Source organism: Rhinatrema bivittatum, chromosome 3, assembly GCF_901001135.1.
Source record: "Rhinatrema bivittatum chromosome 3, aRhiBiv1.1, whole genome shotgun sequence".
Taxonomy (NCBI): Eukaryota; Metazoa; Chordata; class Amphibia; order Gymnophiona; family Rhinatrematidae; genus Rhinatrema; species Rhinatrema bivittatum.
In genome coordinates, this window is record NC_042617.1 from 184745776 (window position 1) to 184763352 (window position 17577).

Genomic DNA, 17577 nt, shown 5'->3' on the forward strand with positions numbered 1-17577 from the left:
AGGGGAGGCAGAACTTGGGGTGGGGGAGGGGATAACTACACCTCCCAAAGGGCTACAGGGCAGAGGGAAAAGGAAGTTGGGGAAGACCAGGAACCAGGTGGTGACCTCATTAGGAGGGAGCTCCTGGATACACAGAGCTGATGGGGAAACCAAACAGAGAAAGGAGGAGGGGAAGCAGCTGTGATCTAACAGCAGAGGAAGCCCCCAAATGTATTGCAGCGGGTAGAGTAGGAAAAGCTGAAATCCTTGATATTGAAATGTGAGTAATTCAGCTTTTGGGTTTCCTACAAAGGGGGGAGGTGGCAATCCTCCCCAGCTTCGGAGACGTAACCGGGCTGGGAGCAGAGCAGCCAGTTTTGAACCGCCTTATATAGGAGTCCTTGTGCTGGGGATAAAAGCTGAACTGCTATATAATGAGGTACTTGTGCTGAGGACAAAACTGAAATGTCTTGCATTAAATACTGGTGTTGGGGGACAAACCAGCCAGCAATGAACTGCTTTATATTGAAGTACTTGAGCTGGGGACAGCAGGGAATGGCTGTCTATCAGTGACAGTACTGGAAGGGAGAACCAGAGCTAATCCACACTCAGCTGTGCTTCTAGCCCTAATTCCAGCACTGTAGGAAATGGGATCCTGCAGAGCAAACTGGCCTGGGGAAGGTCCAGCAGCGGCATTCTACCAGGCGGGTTCTTACAGAATTTACGCCCATGCCCTGCCCCTTTTTGAAAACTTTTGAGATGTGCATGCAGGAGGAGGAGATATTGTGCCAATTTTGGCACATGCCAGGCTTTTAAAATCTACCTCAATGAAGTCTAAATGATGATGATCATCAAAAAAAATAGTATCCATGTGCCAAAAAAGTGAACCACACAAAGAAAAGCATTTTAGAATTTTCAACAATGAAACACCCTAACAAAGAGAGAGTTCCCAAGCTGTAATTACAAAGACTAACAAAAATGTCCTAATATAGTATCAATCAAGAGCCCCAATGTCAAGGTGCTATTTTCAATCATGAAGATTTTCCTGAAATCACTTATATAGTCTCCAGAAAGTCTTCCAAAGGTGTCTAACATGCAGATGAAAGAGCATGAGAGTCAAATCTCACCAACCTATATACTTATCTCAATCAGATGGATTCTCCTCGACAAAGGCCTTCCTTTTGCCAAAATGGCTTCCTCAGGGGGAAAGAATGCAATGGACTGTAGAAACTACTATTCTAAAAACAGAGAGGCAGAGAAGATACTGAAAACTACTAATTAATCAGCTTAAAAATAAGAACACCACATTATTACATAAAAAGAACTTTATTCCATACTCTTCTCTCAATATAGTGCAGATCAATATCTTGATGTTGCATATATTTTTAACTAGGGAGAAGTAATGATACACATTTTTTTTAAATGTATTAAATAATACATCTTACTTAATATATTGTGTCTGGGTTTGAACACCACATTCACAAAATTATAAACCACAAAAATTCTAAGGAACATTATCCGCATAGAGCTTACCTCAGCCTTCCACCAATGTTCACTTTATCAGTTCCAAAACGAGGCTATGAACTGAAGTAACACTGGTGGTATTTGCTAAATAATAAACATTGTGACCACCAAAGCTGTTTAAGTTCACTATTTAAAGAAGAAGAGAACTTCTGTTGAATGGTGAAACTGTATAATGAGCTCAGTTCATATAAAAAAAGAGCTTCCCTTTTCACTACCAAGTTAAGCCCAGCAAGGGGAACAGCATTCTATGTATAGTTATGTTATTCCCGGCGTTATAATTGGAGTGAAACATTTCCTAGGAAAAATGAAACAGTTTATTCTAAAGAATATTAGTTGATCAAAAGTATGTGCTGAATCAGTCCAATGTCTTACCATCGGGGCTTCAAATTTGAGGTCCTGATGCAGCTTTTATGTTGAATTTTGCGAGTTTTAATGGGAAATTTTGTATGCCCTAAATATAATTTCTGACATGGGCATATAATAGCATACACAACCTGAGATGTGTTGCAATGAAAATAACCTCTTAATTCATGTTCGATAAATAAAGAAGGATGTCGAAACATTTGTTGAGTCTGAAGTAAAATGTCCCTATTGGCATATAAACCATGCTTAAAAGTTTGTCCGATTACTTTCAGTGGTTAGCAGCAATTGTACATCAAATTCCTCAATAGAGGCTACTGACCCAAAGTAATCAGGCAAGCTTTTAAGTCTTAAGAGCGCTCTGAAATGGATTATCTACATTGTATCATTCCATTCTCATGCCATTCAGAATATTATTTTAAAACATTGGTATACATTAGAACTACATAGTAGTTGTAAAAACAAACCAATCTTTTTCAGGACACAGGGTCAGAATTTTTGAGATGAATCAGTGCACTCACTTCTGGGATCACCAGCACTCATTCAGGCGAATACAGTATGGACATGCTAAAAAAGTGCACTAGTTTTCGGAGCCCACTCTTTGGGTGCAGAATGCAGCATGCAAATGAGGAGTCGCACTGAAAGGAGGCACTGGGACAATTGTGCACCCCTAGAGCTTCCTTGGCCCAGGAGAGGTGGCTGCCAGTGGGTTAGGAAAATGGACGCTCAGTTTTACCAGCATCTGTTTTCCTAACCTGACCAGTCGGCACACTTTTTTTTTAAATTATTTTTTAACCTTTGATTCCTTTGACCTAATATCATCACGATATTAAGTCAGTGGATGTACAGAGAAGCAGAAAAATATGCAGCTCTGGTGCTTTTTTTTTGTTTGTTTGTTTTAACAGTATCTCGGGTGAATGGCTAATAGCCTCATCAACATGCATTTGCATCTGATGAGCGCTATTAGTTTCGTGGGGGGGGCGGGGGGGGGGGTTGGTCATGAATTATGGATGCACTAAACCCCTTATTGTATAAGGGATTATGGACACATGTCCAACCTGGGTTAAACAGTGCGCTCAGCTAAGCACACTTTACAGTATCAGTCTGATTGATCGCAATGGCCAGTTTAAATGTGATCATTGCTCAGAATAAGGTAGGTTTTAAAAGAAATGCACAGGCATCCATATGTGCGCAGTTCCTGGCACATGGACACGCCAATTTTATAACATGAACGCGCTGACACGCGCATGTTAGAAAATTGGCTACCTGCGCACACAATTTTATATTTTGTCACAAGCGCGTGACGGACTGGGCCTTTCCCCAGTGCCCTCCCAGTCCGCTCCAATAAAGGAATGGACTGGAAGTGAACTTCCTAAAGCCCCTCTGACCCTGCCTTCCTTTTCCCCAGTCCTTCCCAACCCCTAAAACCCCTCTAGCTAGTTTTGTTTATTTTTATACTTACCATCTCTCCAGAGCAGGAGTAAGTTGAGTGCCTCGGCCAGCTGCAGGCACGCGCTTCACCAGGACAGTGCCTAATGGTGCTATCCTGGCCCAACACCGCTCCACCCCACCCTGCCACACCCATTTTTTGTTGAAGCCGGTCTTCAGTGCATACCAGGAGATACACACCTGGTCAGGGTCATTTAAAAATCCCTGCGGCGCGCGCAGGCCAGCCACCCGCGTGTATCTCCTGGTTTTTACATGCACCAGCATTTTAAAATGTACCCCTTTGTGAGAACGTGTTTACAGTGCAAATGTTCCAACATCCTTCTTTACCTAGCAAACATGAATTAAGAAGTTATTTTGATTGCAACACATCTTAGGTTGTGCATGCTATCATATGTCTATGTCAGCAATTATATATAGGGCATACACAATTTCCCATTAAAACATGTATAATTCAACATAAAAGCTACATCAGGACCTACATATTTGAAGACCGGATAGTAAAGCATTGATCCAATTCAGCACTCTTGATCAACTAACGTTTTTTAGAATACAAAATTTCACTTTCTCTAGTGAGAGAAATGTTCCACTCCAATTACAATGCTGGGAATATTATCATATCTATACATGGAATAATGTTGCCCCTGCTGGGCTTAACTCTGTGGTGAAATGGGAAGCTTTATGAACTGAGCTTATTATATGGTTTCGCCATTCCGCGAAATAGGGAGCTTAAAGAGCTTTAGTGGTCACATCATCTATTAATTAGCCTCTATGTAGTACTTTGACAAAGCATATCAAAATGTTAGCTATTTGAAAGCAGCATTTAAATACCACGAGCGTTACCTTCATTTCATTGCCTCCTTTTGGTAGGGGATTCAATGAACATGGGCAGTGGAAGGCTGCGGCAAGCGCTGTGCAGGTAACGTTGTTTAGAATTTTTCTGGTTTATAATTTTGTGAATGTGGAGGTGGCTATTCAAAGAATAGGCAGCCGGATAAGTAGTATTTATCCGGCTACCTAGCAGCTGCTGAATATCTGGTTATACTCAGCAGCCACTAGATTGTCGTATCTGGCTATCTAATTAGCCTGTGAAAATGTGGGCAGCACAATGGGCAGATCAGGGCCGGGCAGTGATAGTTAACTGGATAAGTTATTCGGCTACTTAGCGATATTCAGCCTTAGCCGAATAATTTATCCAGCTAAGTTAGACCTGCTAAATAGCAGGTCTAAAGTTTAGATGGCTAAAACATATCCATCTAAGTAGCGCTGGAATGGGGATATTCAGCAGCAAGTACCCATCTAATTTAGTTAGACAGACCTCTCTGGCTAACTTAGATAAATGGCTAGCCTAAGCCTTTGAATATTGGCCCTATGGTGTTCGAACCCAGACAATATATTAAGTACGATTTATTATTTAATATATTTTTAAAAAATGTGTATCATTATTTCTCCCTAAATTAAAATATATGCAAAATCAGGTCTTATTATACTGAGAGAAGAGCATGAAACATGGAACAAAGTTCTTTTCATGTAATAATGTAAGTGTTAAACTTTCAACTTATTTAACCTTTTTTGGGGCACCTCATTCATTAGTAGTTTTCAGTATCTTCACTGCCTCTCTGTTTTTAGAATCGTAGTTTCTTAGTCCATTGCATTTCTTCCCCCTGAGGAAGCCATTTTGCCTGAAACAAAGGTCTTTGTCGAGGAGAATCCATCTGAATGAGGACAGCATTTATGTTAGATAGGTTTGACTCTCAGACTCTCATCTGCAACTTGGACACCTCTGAAAGCCTTTTTGGAGCCTATATAATTGCATTGAGGAAAATCCTCATGAATGAAAATACCACCTGGACATTGGGGCTCTTAACTGATACTATACTAAGATATTTTTGTTAGTCTTTGTACTTACAATTTGGGAACCCTCTTTGTTAGGGTGTTTCATTGTTAAAATGGAAATTTCTAAACATGCTTTTTCTTTGTGTGGTTCACCTTTTGGCAGATGCAAATTTTAGAAATTGGATTGTAAAATTGTTCAACAATCTTGTTGATAATAAATAGAAATCTTTTATATTTATAAATTGCATTTTTAGGTATCTGTTGTGGATTTACCAAATAACATTGCTATTCATAAAAACATATATCCATTTCACAAGAACTTAACATTTTTGGATTTTTTTTTTATTGCCCAAAATTTATTTTTGGGATATATATATATATATATATGGCGCGGGCCATCCAGTGCTCCTACCATGTGACAGGGGCCGGCCAATGGCACGGATGCCCTGTCACATGGTAAGGGCAAAGGCCATCGGCGCCATTTTTATTAGTGGCAGCCGACGGCCCGAGAGCAGGAGATCACTCCCGGGACCCCCACTGGACCACCAGGTACCTGTAAAAAGTTTTGTTTTTTTTTGGTGGGGGGGGGGGGGGGGGGGGGGGGGGGAAGCTAAGGGATTAGTTTTAAAGGGTCGGGGTGGGTTTTTTTGTTTATCGGCTCAGGTGCAGCCGATGAACAAAACTGCGGACGGGCCAGCCGAAAAAAAAAAAAACCCACGATGTGAATCGGAACCGGAATCAGAACAGATTCCGGTTCACATGTCTAATATATATACATAAAACACTAGTACTGAGCATGGACACTGACCAATTGTCAATATACTGATTTGTGTCAATTCTGCATACAGTAATGGTGTAGATTCTTGTAAAGAATCTACACCATTACTGTATACAGTAAGTTATCTGTTACATGTAAGGGCACCGCCCAAATGTTTTTGTTTATTGTGAACCGATGCGATGTGCGAACGGATATCGGTATAAAAGAGATGTCAAATAAAATAAATAAATAAAATAAGATATTCTTATGCTAAATATTTCAAGAATGCTGATATCCATGCTAGAATCTGGATAGTTATTTGCTTGATATGCCAGAAGGGGAAACAGTACTATATGGTAAGCATGAACTACAGGTGTGGCATTTTAAATGAAAATCTGTCAAATATTCTGACATATGTAATTTGTACTTACACCACTTTTGACATCTTTCAGCTTTGGAAGGATATCTAATGCAAAGCCATCTGCCTGACCCCGTGTCCTGTTTCCACCATTCATGTAATTACCAAAGGCAAGAATCAAACCTAAAACCTTCATAACAGCTGGTCCATTTTTTAAGGTCTAATAAAGAGAAAAAATGCATGGTTGAAATAGATTAATTCAAGTTATTAGCACACTCGGACTTTGGAAAAATTACATTCACTGTTACTATATACTGTGGTTGTCACTGGAATATTTAGATATAAGGGTCAAATAAACAAGAAGCAGATGACATCTTTTTATTGGACCAATTCAATACATCTGTGATTAGCTTTTGTGTTCTGATAAAGGAAGCATAGTTCTTGAAAGGTAGTCATGGAAGAACTGTGTTAGTCCAATATAAACATATCACCTAAGCTGACCTGCTGGCTCAGATGGCAAGTGCTGTATATTGCCATGCAGAAGGCTATATACAGCACACAAGACTTACTACCAAGTATGCCTTATGTTAATGAAGCTGTATGAGGTATAATTGTTCTTAACTGTCTAATTCAAACTCTGCTCTTTCTTCAGTTAAATGTGGGACATCATGGCGCATTGAACCCCTGACGCAGAGTCTCCTCATCTAGAAACATAGAATTATGTCTGGTTTCTTCCAAAGGCTCACATGATTCAGGAGTGAAACCATAAGGGAAGTGATTATTTTTACTTGCTTAAAAAATTATTTCAAAAAAGAACTGGAGATCAATAATTATACATGACCCAATATATGTGTGAGAGTGAAAGAATCACCTCCACCATTGTGGGTGTTATGATGGTCCATGATACTGTGCCTTATAAATTTGATATAAGGGCAATATTTTCTTCCAATTCTATATAAAGGAGAAGCTTTTAAACTAGAACAAAGGGGAAAGCTGACAGTCGCTCAGCAGTGCAGAGGGAGGTATCTTCAAAGGATACTAATGAAGCATTCGAGTTAGGGCATTCCAACAGAGAAATTTCAATAAGAAAAGTAGTCCATTTACCTATAAGTAAAGAATCACTTGAGCTAAAATATTCCAACTTATCCCTGACAACTGAAAAGCAGAATGTTAATACAAACAAAAAACACCCTTTGAAATGTTTGTATGCTAATGCCAGAAGTGTAAGAAGTAAGATGGACAATTTAGAGTGTATAGCAGTGAATGATAACAGACTTATTGGCATCTCAAAAATAGTGGAAGGAGGATAACCAATGGGATAGTGCTAAACCAGGGTACACAATACATCACAATGATAGAGAGGAGCAACTTGATGGCAGGGTGGTGCTTTATGTCCAGGATGGCACAGAGTCCAACGGGATAAAGATCCTGCAAGAGACTAAATGCACAATCAAATCTTTATGGGTAGAAATCCCTTGTGTGTTTGGGAAGAGTATAGCAATAGGAGTATACTACCGTCCACTTGACCAAAATGATGAGACAGACAGTGAAATGCTAGGAGAAATTAGGGAAGCAAACCAAATTGGTAGTGCAATAATAATGGGAGATTTAAATTACCCCAGGATTGACTGGGTAAATATAACATCAGGACATGCTAGAGAGATAAAGCTCCTAGATGAAATAAATGACAGTTTTATGGAACAAATGGTTCAGGAACTGACAAGAGAAGGAGCAATTTTAGATCTAATTCTCAGTGGAGAACAGGATCTGGTGAGAGAGGTAATGGTGGTGGGGCTGCTTGGCAATAGTGATCATAATATGATCAAATTTGAATTAATGACAAGAAGGGGGACAGTAAGTAAATACATGGTTTTAGCACTAAAAGCTTTCAAAAGGGAAACTGACAAAATGAGGAAAATAGTTATAAAAAAAAAACCTGAAAGGTGCACAGTTACAAGAGTAAAGAGTGTGCAACAGGCATGGACATTGTTTAAAAATACCATCTTAGAAGCGCAGTCCAAAAGTATTCTATGCTTGAAGAAAAGTAGAAGGAAGGCCAAACAATTGCCAGCATGGTTACTATACTTCGGGGTCTCTAACGGGGTACCCGCTCCTCGGGGGCCTCTCTGCTTCTTTCAGGTGCTATCAGGAAACTGGTACTTGCTCCTCGAGGGCCCATGTTCCCCATGTCGCTGCCTGCAACCTCTACCCTTCTACTTGGAAAAACTAACTTACAGTTACCATCAGTGAGTACAGAAACCATCTCTCTCCACAGTACTGCTTCACTGGAATCAGGTACTCGCTTCCTTGAGGGCCTGCTCTCTGCTTCGGTGCCAGACCTCTCATCTAGTGGAATCTCTGTTACTGCTAAGTGAGTACAACGCTACAGAGTCTCTCAGCTCTAAGGGATCAGGTACTCACTCCTCAAGGGCCTGCTCTCCCTGTCTCGGAGCTTCTCCTATTTCTACATTGGGACTCTGAATGTTATTCTTATTGGGGTAGATTTTTAAACAGCGCGAATAGGCCTACTTTTGTTTGCGCTCCAGGCGCAAACAAAAGTACGCTGGATTTTAGTAGATACGCGCGGAGCCGCGCGTATCTGCTAAAAACCTGGATCGGCGCGCGCAAGGCTATCGATTTTGTATAGCCGGCGCGCGCCGAGCCGCGCAGCCTACCCCCGTTCCCTCCAAGGCCGCTCCGAAATCGGAGCGGCCTCGGAGGGAATCCTCTAACGCCCTCCCCTCACCTTCCCCTCCCTTCCTCTACCTAACCCACCCGCCCGGCCCTGTCTACACCCCCCCCTTACCTTTCTCCGGGGATTTACGCCTCCCGGAGGGAGAAGTAAATCCCCGCGCGCGAGCGGGCCTCCTGCGAGCCGGGCCGTGACCTGGGGGCGGGTACGGAGGGTGCGGCCACGCCCCCGGACCGCCCCAGGCCGTAGCCACGCCCCCGTACCCGCCCCCAAAACTCTGCCGACACGCCCCCGAAACGCCGCGACGACCGGGCCCGCCCCCGGACACGCCCCCGACATGCCCCCCTCGGAGAACCCCGGGACTTACGCGAGTCCCGGGGCTCTGCGCGCGCCGGTAGGCCTATGTAAAATAGGCTCACCGGCGCGCAGGGCCCTGCTCGCCTAAATCCACCCGGTTTTGGGCGGATTTAGGCGAGCAGGGCTCTGAAAATCCGCCCCATTGTGTGCTCATATCTCTCAGTCTCTTTCCACTACAGCATTGCCTTGCAGAGGATCCGCTGTTCCAGTGTTCTGTATGAGACGCGCCCAGCCGGGCTCTACAACCACTACTCACTACTGCCACCTCTGTTGGTCACTTAAACTGTCTAATAAAAGATTCAAATCTGTGTTTGTCTGTCCGGAGTCTAGCCTGACACCTTGGTCCCTCACAGGACTGCCCTCCTGTGGGCATGGTCAGCTGCCGCAGTGTCCAAGGATCCACCCAAACACTATTAACCATAACAGACCTACTACAAACTGGAGGTATTTTCAATGAGGAGGGAATATGGCAATGTGGGCATAAGCCTTCTGAAGATCTAGAGAGCAGAGCCAATCTCCCCGCTGCAATAGAGGGAGCATGGTGCCCAAGGTCACCATTCTGAACTTTTCTTTGCGGAGATGTTTGTTTAGAGCATGTAGATCCAAAATAGGATGAATGCTGCCTGATATTTTTTGGAATTAGAAAATACAGAGAGTAGAACCCTTGACCCCACTGCAGCTGAAGTACCGGTTTGACGGCATTGGACCTGCAAGAGGGTCGAGAGCTCTGTCTCGAGAAGTGAAGTGGGTTTGGTTAGACCCCACACTGGACATGGTGAAAGGTTCAGATGGTAACCATGGGTGACCACAGAAAGGACCCATTGGTCTGTTGTAATTGTGTGCCATATGTTGGCAAAGTGGCACATGTGGCCTCCTATTGGAATGGGTGTGGTAGTAAGGAGTCAAAATCCCCCAATGCTGGACCAGTCTGTGGGGCTGGTTGGGCTTTTGGGACCCTGGGTTGTAGAGGTTGGCCTCTTTGGGAAGGTCTAGGCTGTCGAATACAGGATGGAGGTGGGTAATACCTATGTGGCTTATAGCATAGCCTCCTAGGATCCCATCGAAAAGACCTCTTGGTGGTAGATGGGAAGTCCAAGAAGAAAGTGGACAGCTGACGCAAGGTGTCATGATGATCTTTTAGTTGCGCCACTGTTTCCTGAATTTTGTTGCCAAATAAATTGTCCCCTGTACATGGAAGGTTTGCCAATCTTTCTTGGACTTCCTGGCATAGGTCAGAAGACTTGAGCCATGCCCAGCATCTGGTGCTTTTGCCTGCTGCCGAGACTCGTGAGGCAGTTTCAAAGATGTCACATGTTGCTCTCACTTCATGCTTTCCAGCATAGAGTCCTTTCTGAAGGATTGTGGAAAGTCCTTCTTGATATTCATCTGATATTCATCTGATAGGGTTTCAGAGAATTTTTGGACCTTCTTCCAAAGATTCCTTGAGTACTGAGTCATGTATAGCTGATAAGTTGCTATACATGCCATCAGCATAGAACCATGGAAGACTCTCCGTCCGAAGGCGTCCAAGGATTTCTGTTCTTTACCTGGAGGGGCAGAAGAATGAGGCTGGGATCTCTTTGCTTTCTTCTGGGCAGACTCAATGACCACAGGTTGATGGGGCAGTTGGCTTTTTTTGAAACCCCGGAGCTGACTGGACCAGATAGGTGGCATCAGTTTTTCTGTTCACTGGTGGAACTGTGCCAGGGTGCTCCCAGGTGTGTTGTAACAAATCAAGGAGCACTTCATGTACTGGAACTGCCATCACTTTCTTTGGCGACAAACCAAAAATATTCTATGCACCAAAGAATTTTTTTGATGGACACTTCTTCTACAGGATAAATTCCAACTCATATACAAAATGTCCAATAAATTACTCTAGAACATTTATGATTTTTGAAAGGTAACAAACCTCTGACTTTTTAGAGAACAATAAATAAGCAATAAATTTACTGAAAAATATTTGAAGGAGCAAGTGGAATGTTTCATAAATTTACAATGCATTACTGGCTTACAATGCATTACTGGCTTGCAATGCTATGTTTCCTTTTTAATCACGAACTTTCCACCTCCAACCTTAGTAATCTTTTTATGTGAATGAAAAGTGCGCTGTGAATTTTAAAATTATTGACTATAATTTATTAGAGTGTGAGATGAACTCATTTAAGTTCAAAACATACTATTCTGCTTAATGTCCATACTGCCAGCGTAATAGCGACTTATAAACTATAGAATTTAAAGTCCACCCGACAAGGCCTTGTTTCTGACCATAATAGGTCTTTCTTCAGGGGATGTACACTGTATTAGTAAATAGTCAGAATTACTTATCTTAAGCTGAGTCTTCTACTGCTGGCGTCTTTTTAAACCATCATTACACTGTGATTTCCCAAACTTCCCGCGTTGTATGAAGCTGCTGGTGGGCGGCTTTCTGGACTATTGTTAACTTCTTAGAAGATGTTTTTTCCCAACACTCTAAATTGCAGGAAAGTTTTGGAGAGCGAAAGATACACGCCAGAGAAGATGATGGAATAATGCGAAGCATTACAGCTCGCGACAGTTTTGACAAAAAAACTTTCCTGCAATTTAGAGTGTTGGGAAAAAATATCTTCTAAGAAGTCAACAATAGTCCAGAAAGCCGCCCACCAGCAGCTTCATACAACGCGGGAAGTTTGGGAAATCACAGTGTAATGACGGTTTAAAAAGACGCCAGATAAGTAATTCCGACTATTTGCCAACAAAGGTAGGGGGGGGGGTTTAGATAGGGCCGGGGGGGGGGGGGGGTGGGTTAGGGAGGGGAAGGGAGGGGAAGGTGAGGGGAGGTGGAAGGAAAGTTTCCTCCGATTTCGGAGTGGCCTCAGAGGGAACAAGCAGTGCGTGCTGGGCTCGGCCCACGCAGGTTGCACAAATGTGCACCCCTTGCGCGCGCCAACCCCGGATTTTATAAGATATGCGTGGCTACGCGCGTATCTTAGAAAATCCAGCGTACTTTTGTTCGCGCCTGGTGCACGAACTAAAGTAATGGCACGCGCGTAAATTTATAAAATCTACCCCTTAATGTTTGGGTAATTGCCAGGTTCTTGTAAACTTGGATTGGCCACTGTTGGACAAAGGATATTGGTCCAACCTAGTAGGGTCTGACCTAGTATGGCATATCTTATGCTCTTATCTAAAATTCATATTCAACAATAATGTGTCTCAGCAGGGCAGTCTTAAGAGTATCTAAGGGGAAGATAAGCAAAAAGAAAGCCCAATATTAATAAAACTATTAATGTCTCTGCTCTGAGAAGCTGCCCTTATGCCTGTAAAGATGAGGAAAATAAATGCCTTGTGTGCTACTTTATTACTTATTCATGTTTATTTCTACTACTGGCTCCCGTCAGACAGACAGTGTGCAAAGAGTTACAGGTTTAGCCCCCGCCCACAGCATTATTTGGCAATTTTCTGTAGAATATATATGGAAAATAATGTTTAACTTATTGGAGAAGTATGTGCCAGAAATCACTTCACAGAAGTTTTCTTTTCAATAACACTTCGTATAAAAAATCAGGAAATTTCTTTTATTTGTTAATACAAACTAGCCATTTTAAATCTGAAAAAAATACACCACACAATGAGATCAGCACTAAAAAGAACAAACTTATGGCAGTTATATTCAAATGCTGTTTCAAATATACATTTTATAGTATTTTACCCACATAAAACACATCTGAAAATTGCCCATCTTATGTGTGGGTAAAAATGGGCACGTGAGGCATATACTTTTATCCACATCATAGTGGAAGCATTCTCCAGGCAGGGTTAGATCGGGGAGAAAACTACATGCATAGTTTTTTTATTTTGGCTAGAAAAAGTATCCACAGAAAAAGCAGATGCATATCTTCGAGGGTACATTAGTCTTGGCTGATTTTCTAAAGGGAAAGGACCCACATATTTTCTCTTTGAAAATTGGTGAAAAGACCTTAGGTAAAGAGTTACCTCAGACTATCTGGGCAATACGAAAAGTATTTTGCTTATACAGTAAACTGAGCATTTTGCAATATTCAAATTTCATAAACTGAAGTCAAATCGATATGTGATTATCAAAAGGCAATATTTTCAAGCAAAAGCAGATGCTTAATAACTAAATAGCAAATCTGTATAGATCTTAGTTTTCAGTTTTTATTTTTCCAGGAAAATATCAATATTTAAACTAAAACTGTAGAAAGATCAGAGGAAAATAAATGCCTCTTTCCCATTGATTTTCTACTACTTTTGTTCATTATAACAAACACTGATAAAGTCATGGGAAAATAAAATAAAAAGTGAAAATAAAGGTCTCTACAAATCTGCCATACCTTCATTTTACTAAACTCAACAGCAACTTTTGCTGCTTCACTAATTATCATGTAAAGTTAGCTCTCTAGATTGCCCATTTAAAGCAATGAATGTTTTAAAATTAAGATCAGACATTTGAATCCAGCATTAAAAAGATACACAATAGTCACTGAGTGGCTTATGTGAACAAATTGTGTTATCCAGTTTCCAGAGTTAAAACCTGAATCTAATCCATCTAAGGCAAAACTGTAAAAAATTGCAAAAATCTTGTACTGGGTAAAAGAAAGGTGGAATATTCTGGAAGCAGCCAAATGGGCTAAAAGCTTTACCGTGTTCTACTTCTAAATGAAAGGCAATAATGGAAAGTGTTACCTTTTTATGCATTATCATAATTTGCATTCATTGGTACTGCTATCCTTCAGAAAAATTAACTCAAATACCAAAAAAAAACAAAAAAAAACTTCTGCACATAAGAAAAAATATAATATCAAATATATCTATGCTTCTGTCAGAGCCTACCTCACATACTTTCTTTAGTAATTCCAGTTTCCGATGGATAGAGCTAATACTTTCTATAAACAATGACTGAAACAGGATGCAGAAGACACGTTCCGAAAAGTTTGGGATTAGGGAGAGTTCATACAGGAACCTGGTGAAAAGAAACAAAAACTTAATTAACATATGCAGGGGGGGTCAACATCCACCTATACTACTGTACTAAGCAGGTTGCTAGTATACAACAAGCATTTCTATTAGGGATGTGAATCGTTTTAGGACGATTAAAATTATCGTCCGATAATTTTAATATCGTCTTAAACCGTTATGGAACACAATACAATACAGATTCTAACGATTTATCGTTATAAATCGTTAGAATCGTGAGCCGGCACACTAAAACCCCCTAAAACCCACCCCCGACCCTTTAAATTAAATCCCCCACCCTCCCGAACCCCCCCCAAATAACTTAAATAACCTGCGGGTCCAGCGGCGGTCCGGAACGGCAGCGGTCCGGAACGGGCTCCTGCTCCTGCATCTTGTCGTCTTCGGCCGGCGCCATTTTCCAAAATGGCGCCGAAAAATGGCGGCGGCCATAGACGAAAAAGATTGGACGGCAGGAGGTCCTTCCGGACCCCCGCTGGACTTTTGGCAAGTCTCGTGGGGGTCAGGAGGCCCCCCACAAGCTGGCCAAAAGTTCCTGGAGGTCCAGCGGGGGTCAGGGAGCGATTTCCCGCCGCGAATCGTTTTCGTACGGAAAATGGCGCCGGCAGGAGATCGACTGCAGGAGGTCGTTCAGCGAGGGTTCCGGCGCCTCGCTGAACGACCTCCTGCAGTCGATCTCCTGCCGGCGCCATTTTCCGTACGAAAACGATTCGCGGCGGGAAATCGCTCCCTGACCCCCGCTGGACCTCCAGGAACTTTTGGCCAGCTTGTGGGGGGCCTCCTGACCCCCACGAGACTTGCCAAAAGTCCAGCGGGGGTCCGGAAGGACCTCCTGCCGTCCAATCTTTTTCGTCTATGGCCGCCGCCATTTTTCGGCGCCATTTTGGAAAATGGCGCCGGCCGAAGACGACAAGATGCAGGAGCAGGAGCCCGTTCCGGACCGCTGCCGTTCCGGACCGCCGCTGGACCCGCAGGTTATTTAAGTTATTTGGGGGGGGGTTCGGGAGGGTGGGGGATTTAATTTAAAGGGTCGGGGGTGGGTTTTAGGGGGTTTTAATGTGCCGGTTTTTCGATTTTTCGATTTTTCGATTTTTTAATGATTTTTAACGATTTTTCACGATATTTTACCCCCCCCAAACGGCAACAATACGATTCCCTCCCCCTCCCAGCCGAAATCGATCGTTAAGACGATCGAGGACACGATTCACATCCCTAATTTCTATTCTGAACTCACTTGTGATCATGATGCCTTGAAATATAAAGGTTTCAAGCATCAACAGTTTTAAAAAATTTTTATTATAATAAACTAGAGAATGTTAAAGCAACTAAAAGCAAATACCACATATCTATTCTGAACAAATAATGAAAGGGGCATGAATCCGATATTTATCAGTTTGCATTGGTATTGTCACAGAAGTTACATCCCTTTGTTATTCCCACAGTATTTTAAATGTTTAAGGGGTTCTAAGCATGTCTAGTCCTCTCTCATCTAACTTATCAGTTAAGTTTTCAGGAAAGAAAATTTGGATAGACTGTGTTGAAAGAGCAGATGGCAGAGAAAGTAACCAGGATCTAAGGTAGAATGAATTCCCAAGGGAGAGACTGTGTTAAACAAATCTGATCGATTTTCTTTGACTGATGACCAGAGAATTAAACAAGCAGAGAGTAATGGATATACAATTTTAGTAAGGACTCTAGAATTATTCTATGAAGCTGGGAAGCCTGGAGGTAGGTCCTAGGATGGTAAACTGGGTTAGAATTTGGTTATATGTTAGGCAGACAGATTTTGAGAGATCATATCAAGGTGAAAACAAGTAACAGAGTGCTACAGGTATCCATCTCAGAATTAGTTCTATTCAATATTTTCTCAAGGTATGACTGACAATAGGAAAGTAGAAAAATGAGAAAGCAACTAGAAAGTCTTGAAAACAGTTGAGAATGGCTACTGAGATAAAATGGAAAGTTATGCATTTGAGGTACAGTAAATGAAGCAGATTAAGGTATTGACAACTAACAAAAAAGAGAAGACCGAATATGATGATATAAGGATGCCAAACAGTAATAATGCAGCAAAAGAGCCAGTGGAATACTAGGGTGCATAACAAGAGACACAACTAGCAGGAAAAGGGGGCAATAATAGCAGTACACAAATCATTGATAGGATCTCATCTGGAGCATAGTGTGCAATTTTGAAAAGTGTGTTTGCTTGATTATCTCAATTTACACAAAGGCAATTCAGAGAAAGACTTCCTAAAGAATGCAAAATATATCTTAGGGTAAGACCTTAAGAAGCAAGACTTAAGGACTTAAACATATACAACATTTAATGTTTTTAAATCAGCTTAATGAATGAACACTAAACTTTGTTTGTTTTCTTTCATTTTGAAAATAAATTGAGACAAAGCAAGAACATTTGTTAAGGTTTTCCTGTGTCATTTCAAACAAATGCACATCCCTACAGATTACATCAACACGACCAGGAAGATCAACATGATAGAGGGTTAGCACTATATGTTATGGGTGGCACAGAGCCAAGCAGGACAAAGTCCTGCAGGAAAAGAAAATCACTGTAGAATCTTCATACAAAAATTACAGGTGTGATGGGGAAAGGTATAGTACTGGGTGTATCAACCATCCACTTGACTAGCATGATGAATCATGTGAAAAGCTAACAAATCTTAGGTAAACAAAACTGGCAACACAGTGAAAAGAAATTTTAATTACCCCAGCTCTGAGTACATTTTTCATAAGGACATGCTAGGGAGGTTAGGATTTAGTAGCCAAGTCAACTTTGTACCTCATTAGTTGTATCGAAACATTCAGGTAGTTAAGACATTTCTATTCCAGCAGGCATTTATTTATATCTGTACCTCAGGGTTAATATTTGAAGTACTGATATTGACAAATTAATTGTGATATGTGAGGATTTGTTTGTGTATTACATGTACCTTACTTTTTATGTATGTTTTGGTTGTGTGGATGTAGGCAGTATATAAATTTGTTAAATAAAGTAAAGATAGGGGCAAGATGGTGGCGTGAACCAGACACTGGAAAATGCTCTCAGTTTTCTTCTGTATTTTGCCTTGAATCATTCCATATAAAAGAAAGGGGAAGGTGCGCATCTTCCTACGCGACACTCACCTCATACCTGAGCAGCAACTAAGGCCATCCTTTGTTTCCAGTCTGGCAGTGATGGAGGGAGGTAATTAGCTCCATTGCATTTGCGAGTGAGGGAACACCCATTTCACCAGGGGAAGTCAGCCTGAGCCCTCCAGATCTTTGGCTCCCAGACTT

General features: G+C 41.7%; 1 protein-coding gene across 1 annotated transcript in view; it reads right to left on the minus strand.

Annotated features, from left to right (window-relative positions):
* FMN2 (formin 2) overlaps positions 1–17577 on the minus strand; it is an 828101-nt gene that overhangs the window by 357222 nt on the left and 453302 nt on the right. The window contains 2 exon segments of the mRNA XM_029594024.1: positions 6334–6480; positions 14143–14272. Of these exon segments, the coding sequence (XP_029449884.1) occupies positions 6334–6480; positions 14143–14272 (277 nt within the window).